Source organism: Corvus brachyrhynchos, unplaced genomic scaffold (genome assembly GCF_000691975.1).
Source record: "Corvus brachyrhynchos isolate BGI_N302 unplaced genomic scaffold, ASM69197v1 scaffold293, whole genome shotgun sequence".
NCBI lineage: Eukaryota > Metazoa > Chordata > Aves > Passeriformes > Corvidae > Corvus > Corvus brachyrhynchos.
The window spans coordinates 721,286-733,955 of NW_008237410.1; the positions used below are offsets into that span (position 1 = coordinate 721,286).

Consider the following 12,670-nt stretch of genomic DNA (forward strand, 5'->3'; position numbering starts at 1 on the left):
AGGATCTGCATAGGGTCTCCCAGAGGATTCTGGGTCTGTCTTCTTCTCGCCATAACTGCAGAGTAGCTGCCTTCCCAGGGGAGGTCCTGCTGGGAGATTGCTCAATCTTCTTATCTCAGTAGACGTCCCTCCAGGGCAGTGGCTGGGCATACCCTACACAACTATACTGATATGTGCTATCACAATTACTTTTTAACCTAGCCAGCAGAGTTGCATCTTGATTTTACAACCTCTAAATACAGAAATCCTTGTATTTTATAGGGTTTAAATATGATGGAGGAAAGGGACCCATATCTGAGGGCTCATCAAATACCGTACTAGAGAAATGTATTTCTTTACAGGGTTATTTTCTAACCTTTACAGTTATTCTCTACATCCTGAGAACAAAGAGTATGTGAATAGGAGAGAAAATCCCTATTTTCCTGTGGTGACAGGTTCCATTTCCTTCTGCCCATTTGTGTGGGAGAAGGTTCCAGCACTATAAGCTAGTGCAGGGCAATAAGAAGCTGCAACTCTATCCACCTGTACAGACCTCAGAACTTCTCCTTTTTCCTCCCACTTCTTGGTGGTGGTGCTACTCCTGGGACAGAGTGCACATCTGCGCCTTACTGATCCAAAAGCTTGAACAACTGTGAAATAATGTATCCTTAAAAGTGGGGTTTTTTGTTCGTGTGTTATCATTAATCTCCAGTTAATTTTTTTAACAATTTATTCACCTTCCACAAAGAGAGTATTTGTCTCTTTGAGAAGAGTGACAACAGGAGATGAAGTGAGATCTGCTATATCATTTTATCTTTCAGTCCTTCATTTTCTACAAGATGTGGCACAGCAAATATTGATGCATATTGTCATTTATGTTACTCCAGAAATACCAGCTTGAAGGGAGCATTGCCCATGTTACAGAGATGATGTGTCTACCCCTTTTTAAAAGTAATTGAAAGGAAGTAAAAGGCTAAACCATATAAAAATAACTAAATAAATAAATAAATAAAAGGGCAGGATATCTTGGAGAGAGAGAGAGAGGAAGTATATTCTTTAACTTAAATGATGACTGGAAAAGACCAGAATATTTTGATGTGAATTTAACTAAGCATCTTATAAGTTTTTTCTTTATTTGTGTGACCTAGATATAGTAATTCATTAAAAATGATTTTAAAACATAAAGAAGAAAGGATTTCTCCAAGACAGAATATATTTTATCTGATAGCTTTCTGTTCTCTCTCTTCCCTCCTTCCATTTCTCCCCGTCATCGTGAAACATCCAATAGTCATGCTTCCAACAGATATGAAAAATTTTATAGGGGTTTTTCCAATTACTGATTTAACTGAGATGAAATAATTTTAATGATTGCTTATTAAAGGAATTAACATGCATATTGAATTTTCTCCATAAAATGTTAGTACCAATGCAAGATAAATCTATGTTGTAGGACATTTCATGCACAGAAGGACACTTCAAATGCTTAAATATCTTAAATTTGTCTGCAACAGTATGAAAATATTAATGTTATCAATGTTGCTAAAAGGTAATTGAAAAGTAAAGAAAATATATCATCACGTAATCTTTTTTTCTTGATAAATATTTTAATAATTATTGATTCTTTAAGCTCAAAGACAGCACGTCACAGAAAAGCTCAGCTATTAATAAGCAACAATTAAACTTGATATCGACAGAAGTTCAGAATTTAACTGAGGCTGGACAGCAGAAGGGCAAAGATTGCTTGGAAACGCTGAAAAGAGCAAAATCCCATGTGTATTGGGCCAGAGACTGATCACATGTTATAGTGCTGCATTTTATCTATCTAAGGACCAATACTATGATGTTTGATTTTTTGGCAGAATGACCATGTTCAGCTTGACCCCTAAATATCCTAGCAATTAAATTCTCACAGTCTGTACTTACTACTGTGGATTTCATTGTGGAAACAAACATCATTGTTCAGCCACGTGTCTGTTAATGGCTTTATCTTTTTTAGAAGGATTTGCAATAATCAAAGGTGCACTATGAATCTCAGTGTGCAAGCATCTTATTGTAAATAGCAAAAATTAAGATTTGGAATTAAATGGTGCTTAGAGTAACCTGCCAGTGACAGAAATTTTCATATTCAAAAATCTTTCTCCACACAATTACTCTTTTGCTATCACACATAATCAACAGTACAGACTGTTGATTACTTACTGGCTCAGCTCTAAACATGACCTCAAAATGAATTTTTTTTTTTTTGGGGGGGGGGGGGGAGGAGAAGTGAAATGAAAGGGGTTTTAATTTTTTCTTGTTTCCTTTGTAAAAAAAAAATAAATACATAAAAGTTTGATGTTTAATCTCTATAAAAGTAACACATCTTATTTAATTTCAGAAAGGATTTGTATTCCTTAAAGATTTTCAGTTTTGTTATTTCAGTTTTTCCTTTGTAGACCCTATTTTTTCCTAAAGTCACTGCAAGTAATACTTAGTTCATTCAAATATGTACACTTCTTCTATTTGGTTGAAAGTAGCAAAGGTTTTATTGATGAAAGGAAAGAAACATCTGCAAGATAAAACCACATAAATATGTAGAAGCTCCTGAAAGTATTACTAAACTTAATGAAGACAATTTTTTAAAGCAAAATTAGGTATTAATCTTAGGAAAAAAAGATAAAAAAAAAAGAAAAAAAAATAAGAGAGAAACCCCAAGCTACCAATATAAATATTTCCTAGTCTTCTAAAGAGATTTACCTGATTTTTCTAATTCTAACAGAGTTATTACAGGTTAGCCTCGTTGGATAATTCAGCATGGGAAAATGTATAAGGACAACTCCAGAGACAATATTTCAGTATCTGATAGAAATTTTACTTCGAGATTATGTGTTCCACTCAGTAGTTCAAAATAAGAAACTGTTGTGCAACTGGGAAGATGCAGAAGTGAATTGCTTTCAAAATCCCTTTAACTTATATCCTCAGATTTCTATATATCCTAAATTTTTCTTTCAGTTTGACTAAATTTCTGTCTGTTCAAAGACAAATTTTGCATTTTACTGTGTGAAGAATCATTGGTAAAGCAGCACAGGGAGCAGAAGTCCAGCAGAACTACTATGGTCATGCCTTGACCCTACTCTCTAAAAGAAATGTGTGAGAGTTACTGGGATGTAGAATTTGACAAATTGTTCCCTTTCTCTTTGCTTCAAGTTCTGTGTTTTCCCTGCACTGGGCCATGGCACAGCTGTAAAAAGATTGCTGTCTTCACTGCTCTGGTGTTAGGCACAGCTCCAGAGGAGAAACATCTGTGAAATGGAGTTGTGGGTTCACCTATGCATCTTATGGAAAGAAGATGAGTTTCACAGCTACAAATGCTGGTGCTTGGCCAAACTTTGTCAGAAAATGCTGGAAAAGTGAATGAAGCCAAGACTTAAATTCTACTCCCGTCTTCTGCACTTCAAATTGACTGGTTTAAACTTTTCACTTGTGTGTCCTGGATGATAGGAATCTCATTTTAACAATTTACATTTTTCATTCCAGCTTGACATGTTAGAAATTTTAATGTTTAAGAAAGAATTGCAAACTTTAGAGATCTATGTAGTAAAAGAAATGGTCTAATTTATAACTTTTTCTTAAGTACACCGAGACTTAAACTTGTTACTTCTTTGTAGAATAATTAAATCAGCTACTGCATAGAACAATGCTGTATGTAATGAAATGCATTGAATAAATAAATATGATGAAGTGCATGACAGCTAAATGTTATTTGTAAAGCATTTTTTAAAAGATATGCTTGGCATATAGGAGATATTTATTACCAGAAAGGATAACTTCAATAATAGGAAATTAGTAAGATACCTTATTAAAGGCTGCAAGGAAATGAGATTATTTCAGATATGTTTCTCTCACTATTTCATTTATTTCTGCATTTGCATGAGGTACAACATTTGTGATTTTACTGATAGCTCAGAGAATATGGGTATAATTCAGTATTCACAGAGGCATATTGTAAGTGAGGTGTAGAAGTTGCCATAAGTTCTTTCACATTGTAATGAAGATCCCATGGATCTTTGATTTTTATGAAATATTCACAATAGTGTTATGACCAGCAAGGTAATCAAATCTCAATCATTCATGTTAGTATTATTCTCACCCTTTGAATTTCTGCAGCACGTTTTCCTGACTGCTCATTTGAATATGAGAGAACCCACCAGACAACTACTTTTCTTTGTGTTATAAAAATACTGCAAATTTACATTGCAAAGAACAACTACAAGAGAGAAATATTCAATGTCCTATTCAAAGTCTATTTAAATTAGCACATAGAAAAACTGGGCAAAAATAAAATGAGGATTTTTATGAAATAAAGAGAATAGTTAACCAAATCCCATGTTAAATGGCTAAACAATAGAGGAAATAGAGAGTTTAGTACTCTGGTGTTTAGAAAACAATTTTGGTGGTAATAAATAAAGAGTTTTGTTGCATAATTTTTATGAAAAGCTTGACTTCTGGTAGATTTTCTGTAGATTTTTTCTCCTTGTCATCTCTTTTCATGGTGTGTTGGTCATGCTTAAACATTCCAACTGAGGCCACATCATCATGTTAGAAGATATATAAAAATACATTGAGACACAGCCCTTAGTCAAAAAAATGCAGGTCTGAAGATTAAAAAGTGGAAACAGAGGCACTAAAAGCATCTTACTGAGAGTCATACAGCAGGTTAGTGGAAGAGACAGGTCTACCAGTCAAGGCTATGCTTTCTAGACCAGTGATCTTACTTGTGATAAACTACCTCTATGAATTTAGTAAAATAAGTTTAACTATACACTTGATAAATGTACATAATATCAACAAGATTCTAAGAATTGTATAAGAGCAGATACAGCTTTTTTTCCTGGATCTTCACAAAGATGAACACAATACTCTCCGTGGTGGGTTTTCCCAATAGAGTGGCATTTGTTGTGCAGCTTGGCACCAGAGGGGATACCAGTTTTTCCCTGTTCATCAGCAACCTGACTGCACTAACTTCTATCTTTATCCTTGTTACTCTGCTGTGTTTCCTCTTCAGTTTGGGTCATTAGGGCTCTTTAAGCTAACATGGCTGTGTTATTGTCATTTTGACTCCTGTGTAGTACAGGTGAATCTAAGATAGGGTTAAACTTCATAGGTCTCAGAAAACATTGGCAATCTACTTTATACCAATATGGATCTTAGCATGCATTATATTTACGTTTTGTAAATGGTTTGCCTTCAAAATATTACAGTACCAAGCATACTACTTTGAATGTTCATAATATTCAGGTTAGCTATATACAGACAAGACTTCAAACATGCACAATCTGCACAGCAATCTAGAAACATACAGTATTGAGTTTGTCTTACGATAAAGCTCAGAGGTTTTCAAAGCAGTTTTCCTGGTTTTCCATGATGAAATTTGTGCATGTATACAGTATGTTATGTTTCCACAATGTATTTAAAAATCAATATACGTAGAGGAAAACATCTTTTTTTCTTGTTTTCTTCAGTGTTTTCTCTAAATTCTGTAATATAAAGTAAGTCGCCATGCTAAACTGTTAATCAAGTGAAAGCTATTTGACTGGCAGCTCTACTGCATACATTCATTAAATAAAGCAGGCTGTTTGCTGAGGCTCCGGAGGATGGCCCACACACCTCCATTGTGTGTTCTTGTCTGGAAGGTGGGATTTGGATCCTCTGGAATGGAGGCAGTCAAAGTGCTTATGGCTGTGACTGTGGCTGTTTTGTTCACCAGGTGTTCTGCAGAGTTCAGTGACAATGGTTTCTTTTTCTAGCTTCATGTATGGTAGCTACTGATTTAAAATATGAAACTTCCAATTTAGATGTCCAGAATAGAAGTTATTATACCTTTTCATTCTGAGGAATGAACTGAGCTTTAACTATGAGAAGTATTTAACTGGATTCTCTTCTTGCCTGAGATGTTAGTCTGATCTAATCAAAAGTATGAACAGGTTAAAAAATAGTAACATAAATCTTGGCTGTAAGACATGGCCTATATTTGACTGCTGCCTAAATGACCTTCTTCTTACGAAATAAGTTTTCTCTACTTAAAGTTATGCATATTTTTGACATTTCTGTGGTCTACTCAAGCTAAAGAAAACCCACTGCAGAGGTGACAATTTCTTTCATTTCCATCTAAGTAAATTGATGTAAATGGAGGGATGTGCTGGCAGGTGGAATTTGCATAAAAATTATGAAAATCACATGCACTTCAGAGGGATGAGGGTAGATGAACACAAGAAGTCTTGGGTTTTTTTCTTCTTTTACTACATCCTTCCCAGAAACAACATGGTTATTCCCATCAGAGATTTACCAGGATGCATTTTGACTTGTGACCTCAGATAAGAGCAAAGAAGCAACAAAATCTCTGTTCCTAAAGTAGGTTGTTTTCCTGCTTTTTAATTCTCAGAACACAAGCCACTGTCTTTTCTCTTTTCTTTTTTTTGCTGAATTTACAGGGAAAATTGTTCTGATAGAAACATATTGATTGCAGTAAGGAATTGTATGTTACCTGCCCTGCACACCTCACAGCAATATTTAACTGGTGAGAAATGTGCTCTAACTGAAATCACAAAAAAACAGAGTTGTTTTTCATTTTAAGAGTTTGCTCTCTACATGGCCTTGAATGTTCATTTCTTTGACAGTAGATAATGATTCATTCTCTTGCTTTGCCGTTCCTAGATGGCTAAGTACTTAAAAAGTCAATATTGAATTTCTAAGCAGAAATCCACGTATGATTACAATAAAGCTCTGCTATCACAGCATTGTATTAAGAGATCGATTGGTATATTTCATATCTATAAAAAGTTTTAATTTTACTTTTGAGCAGTATTTTAAAATGTGCTACCTTGGTTTTATTGATAATATGTTTTAGAAAGTTTGGATCTTCTGAGTCGAGATTCACCTAAAGTGAAAAATGAAAAGTGAATTATTGCTGGAAAAATCATCTTTGTTCTTTATTTAAGGTTTGTTTCTCTTTGTTCTTTATTTAAGGTTTAAAGCCAAGTGATCCAACCATGACTGGCAAAACACAGACCAGCAATGTCACCAATAAGAACGACCCAAAGTCCATCAACTCCAGAGTCTTCATCGGTAATCTGAACACAGCTATTGTCAAAAAAGGTGACATCGAAGCAATCTTTGCAAAGTACGGGAAAATAGTGGGCTGCTCAGTGCACAAAGGCTATGCATTCGTACAGTACATGAGCGAGAGGCACGCGAGGGCTGCGGTGGCAGGAGAGAATGCCAGGATCATCGCAGGGCAGCCACTAGGTAAGGATTTGTTAATACCATTAAAATACTGCTGGCTCTTTCCTTTCTATTTAAAACACCATCTGCTGCTGGTGCCTTCAGGACTAGTGAGTTTGTTTTACCAATGTTCCATCTCAGCATATTTCCAGGATGTTGGATCTAACAGAATTTTTAACGTATGATGTTACCTAGGCATTACAAAATATTTAGCGCTATAAACTGCTTATTTATTAAACAGATCAGTTCTGACAGCTTTATACTTGTCTTTGTAATCCCAGTGTAGTGAGCATGATTACTCTTGTGAGGAAAAAATAAGTATTTTTTCTTAGACTCTAGTTAGTAAATTTAGTGTAATACAACAAGGCTCATCTAATAGATGTGCTTATCTTTCATGCAATGAATCTAAAATGATACCCAGCCCAATGATGTGTCAGATGTTATACAGAAGCAAAAGAATAGTTTTTATTTGTCCTTGAAATCATATCAAATCAATTAATCAATTATTAATCATTTAGAGAAGTCTATTATTAACTACAGTTGTAGTTTTCCCACATAATACTATAAACATTGTTCATCTGAATTCCAAATAAACAAAAGCAAAAAAGGCATATTTTTGCCTTCTAATGATTTTTCATGAATGCTTAAGTAAAATCTAGTTCTTTCATATTGCAACTTTTACCTCTGAAAACTATTTGCAATCACATATGTAGGCTGTCAATGATAAGCTCTGGAGTCCAGTATTAACTTTACTTGTCATATAGATACAATAGTAATGGGCAGTACAACAAGATGTTTGGTATTATTCAGAAGTCTTTCACTAGACCTCTGAACTGTATTGCTCATATCCAAGCCCAAGTGTGTAATGGGTATGTCAGGAAAAGGTGAAGAGTAGCCAGTGCTTTGGCTGTAACAAGCCATGAAAAATGGATATGGCTTGTTCATTTTCAGTGTTGGAGGCTGCGGAAATCTATTTTTCTGATTGTTTGTAGAAAATGAAGCATTTGTGTTAGATGGGTCGCTCTTTTATCACATTTGTGGAACGGCAATTCTGTTTTATAACTCCTACCTTTTGGGTTCAAGGGAAAAATAGATTAAATAATTTCAATTATATTCAAGGGGAGATTGCTTTCAAACTTCATTAGGAAAAGTCATACAGATGAGTGAAATAAAAGAACTCGAGTGATAAAAACAAGGCAGCAAAGTCAGTCTGTGGGATGACATTATTAGAAGATGTTTCCTGGAGCGGTGTTCTTCAAGCAATAGGCCATGTAATGCCATCAGTGCATTATTTACAGCTTCTTGCACACTGGTCTGACCAGATTTTTTAAACTGTGTTTTCCTAAGGCAATAGATCTGTTATTACTATGATTACTGTTGCTAGTCTCTTTTAGTATTTCTTGTGGCATCTATAATATGCCAAGTGTTTTGTACAAGGAAATGCCTTTGCACTACTCAGTGTACTTTTGTGCTTTCTGTAGCAGAGAAGTGAATTTGTGGCAAAGGAAATTAAGTGAACAATAAGTACTTTAATTCTTTGAATCTTTTAATAATAAAAGAAAGGGTTTATTCAATATTAAGTTTTGACTTACTTTGATTTTTCTGCACACATTTCATGCCTCAGTTTCTAATATACCAAGGAATATAAAGAATAAGCAAGGTGAAATTTTCTTTTAGCTGTCCCTAATTTACTCTTTCTATATATGAAATACATAGAAACAATAAAACAGTTGTTATCAGTATGGTTTGACAAAAAGAATGAAATTGTAAAAGTGCTGCTTCTCATTAAAGAAATTGTTTCCATGAACTCTTTTAATTGGCAGTAGACATTAACAGTCACCACACATTAATGAAGAGATGACTGAGAAAATTTACTCAAGATTATGACCCAGAAATAGTGCATTATTGTGAAACTTCTTGATGAAAATTACTTTTTTCTCTGTCCTGAGAGCTTTGCATTCTGAAATAAATAGAACTAATGAATTTATATCAACAGTCAAGTTATGGAAAGGGGACAAGAAAACCCTGTTACAAATGTATAAATAAACTTGATTAACATAGTTGAATTTTCTTTTAAATTTAATTAGAATATATTAGTAATATAATGAGGGCTGAATGATAGTCAGTTGTGGAAAGCTATTTGAACAAAGGGATATTTGAAAAAGATTATCCCACAGTATATGCCTGACACTACTATACACTCTGGTACTCAGTACCTCAGAAAAGAAAGAATAACTCCATTTAGACTGCATTATTAATGTACATTAGCTCTTTCATGGTATAGCTAATGGAACCATTTACATTAGCTCCTGCCTTTTGTGGACCAATGCCATTCAAGATTATGCAGCTTTATCCATGAGTCGGAAACCATCCAAATGTGTGTATCTGAAATTAAAAATTGAACCTGTAAATTCTTATAGCTGTTAAGAGTGCTACACAATTCACTGGGTATCCTGCCTAAATGTTTCCTCTGAGGTGGAGTACCAAAATATTGGGCTCAGTAGGTATATAACAAGGCATTTTGTTTAGCAAATTCCTCAGAAGTACAAATCCAAAACACTGGTATTGCTCTCAGTCTTACCAGCTTCCTGCGGGTCATTATAATTGGCCTCTTGGACTCCTCCATCAACTCTGAAGCTCCTACTGATGTGTTTGGTAGTCAGCGATATGTAATGGTGGTGCTGTGGATATTGCAACTTGATGGAAGTGGATTTCAAGAGCTGTGTGATTATTTCCAAGCTTTCTGTTTCATAAACTATAACACACTCTAAAAAGCTGTGGGGTAGAGATCGTAAAGGAACACAAAAAAATATGCTTTGGAAATTTATTGCTCTTACTGTGAAGTTCAGTGTAGTTTCTTGAAGTAATATTATGTCTTCATGGGAATAGCATGTTTCCTGCCCACAGGACAGAGACAGGTCAGTATAGGGCACAGGAGTCTCTTCACAATGATTATTTTGTAAATTGCTTCAGGCTGGAGCAGAGAAAATATTGAAGTTGGTCTAGGACAAAACTGCAAGTTATGTTCTTAGTTGTGGGAACAAGTCCACATTATCAACTCTTCTCAAAAGTTTTTCATCCATTTAAGCACACCTATGAGTTACAGAATATTTGTGCATATCCACTTCCTTTCCAAATAGGGCAAAGAGACAGTGAATAGGAATTATTCTGAGGAAATAATGAGTCTGTCTGTGAATTTTACCAAGGGTGATTTCATCCTTATCTGGTGAGAGGAGGATCAGACACCTGCTTCCTCCAAAACAAATTGTGCGAGTCCCTGATTGCAGCTGTAGGCTGAGGAAAAGAGCTGCAACCTTTGTCATGGTGAGGAGTCCAAACTTGAACACATGATTCGAGGTGCGGCCTCACCACTGCCAAGTGCAACAGGATGATCGCTGCCCTGGTCCTGCTGGCCACACTATTTCTGATACAGGCCAGGATGGCACTGGCCTTCTCTGGCCACCTGGGCACACTCAGGTTCGTGTTCGGCCACTGTTGACCAGCACGGACAGATTCTTTTCCTCCAGGCAGATTTCCAGCCATTCTGTCCCCACTCTGTAGCTCTGCATGGGGTTCTTGTGACTCAAGTGCAGGGCCCAACACTTGATCTTATTGAACCTCATACAGTTGGCCTTACTCCATTGTTCAGATCCCTCTGTAGAGCTTCCCACCCAAATTGGTGTTGTCTGCAAACTTGCTGAGGGTGCACTCAACCCCCTCATTGAAATCCCAAATAAATATATGAAAATAAAGATATATGTAGCAGCTTCTGTCTAAAATTCTGGTATCACTATCACAGCAACTTCTAAATCATAATGCCCCTTTGACTTTCCTTTTTTTGATAGATTTTTATTTTATAATACCTTAACTATTATGCCTAATTTTTGTTTGCTTTCATGTGCATTTTATACCAGCATAATTCCTTTAACTTGAGAATTTTTCTTCATTTGTGTCTGAATAAGAACCAGACCATCTCACAGGTATCTTATCAAAAAAAGTTAAGTGGTACAAAGCTCATACTTTTGTTCTTTTCCATGGAAGATACATGGAATTTCATTTTTGGATCCTTAGAAAAAGGAAAGATTACAGTACCCAGATTACAAAATATGCTGTAGTTCTTCAGTTGATGCCCTTTTTAACTAATAAATTAGTTCCACTGTAGCTTGAATCTTGTTTTTTTGCTGCAAATATTCACCTGTGTCTGCCTTCAGGTCTAAATTAGATGTATTCTCTGAATACCAAGAGAGTGTATATTGACATGTAGTCTAAGGTAAGATGGTGGTTGCAGACATTTATTCTGGGAGACATACGCTTTTGCGCATCCTTTTGAGAAGCACAGGAGCCCTGAAGGGGCTTTCTAAATTATAACTACCTGGTAGAAAAAATCCAAGGAGAATAGCAGGTAATAAAGGGAGATTTTAGAGAGATTCAACATATACCTTTGCTACAAATTGAACTGATGTGATAATAGGGCTGCTTTATCTTTTGTTTCCCTTGCCACTACTCAAAACATATCTTCTCTATTTTATGTTTGTAATGTCTAACAACATAGAGAGACTTAAATGTGTATTTGCAGAACAAGGACTCTCCAGACTGAATCAATTTTTCACCTCAATCTGAACTACAGAAAACATTAATTGTGTCATGAATGCTTCTCTCTTAAAAGGAATAAATACTTATGCTGTTTTAGTGAACTAATTTGTGATAAAAGCAGTTTGGCCTGAAAAATGACAGATTTACCCAAATGTTCTGGGTGACTAAGCTTTACCTAAGCCAATGGTAGGCTAAGGTAAGAAATTCAAATCGGAATTAGTGGTTATTCAGTTTCCACTTTGTAGCGGGTTCAGTTTGTAACCAGGCGGAAACACCAAATTAGTGTAGTGGTTTTTGTTCAAAATACTCATTACTTATTTACCTTCTGTGAGATAAGAATTAGAAGAAAGCAAAGCAGGCACCAAACTTAAAAGAATATAAAGAAGTTTATTAACAGACCTAAAAGAAAGGAAAAAAAATTCAGACCAAACCTTCAGAACACTTCTCCTCCCCCCACCTTTCTCCCTTCTCCCACTGACAATGTAAAAAGACAACCCTTGAGATTTTCAGTCAATTTACCACTTCCATAATAACCTTGTTCAGTTCACTTAGGGAGAGGAGTCTCTCTTGCTCATGCTATGGAGACATCTCCACAAGAAATTCTCTCATGGCTTCAATGTCACAACAAGACAGCCAACCAGGTTGGTTCCCTGCTCACATGTGAGAGTCCCTTCCCCCGACTTACAGCTTTTCCCACAACTGCTTTCAAGGGTCCAGTCTTGAGCTACTGGGGTACCATTTTAAGGATGAGCTGTTCAGAAGCAAAGGTTCTCTTCACCTATCTCTGGGAGCATCTTCATCTCTAGGACTACCTCTGGGAGCATCTTCATCTCTAGGA

At 35.7% G+C, this 12,670-nt stretch overlaps 1 protein-coding gene across 8 annotated transcripts in view; it reads left to right on the forward strand.

Moving 5' to 3' along the window:
* The window catches only part of RALYL (RALY RNA binding protein-like), a 387,338-nt gene that overhangs the window by 184,847 nt on the left and 189,821 nt on the right, over positions 1–12,670 (forward strand). For all 8 annotated transcript variants that reach the window (XM_017731047.1, XM_017731048.1, XM_017731051.1 and 5 more), the window contains one exon: positions 6,985–7,263. In XM_017731047.1, the coding sequence (XP_017586536.1) occupies positions 7,008–7,263 (256 nt within the window). In that variant the 5' untranslated portion in view covers positions 6,985–7,007. Of the gene's footprint in view, positions 1–6,984; positions 7,264–12,670 lie in introns of those variants that run through there.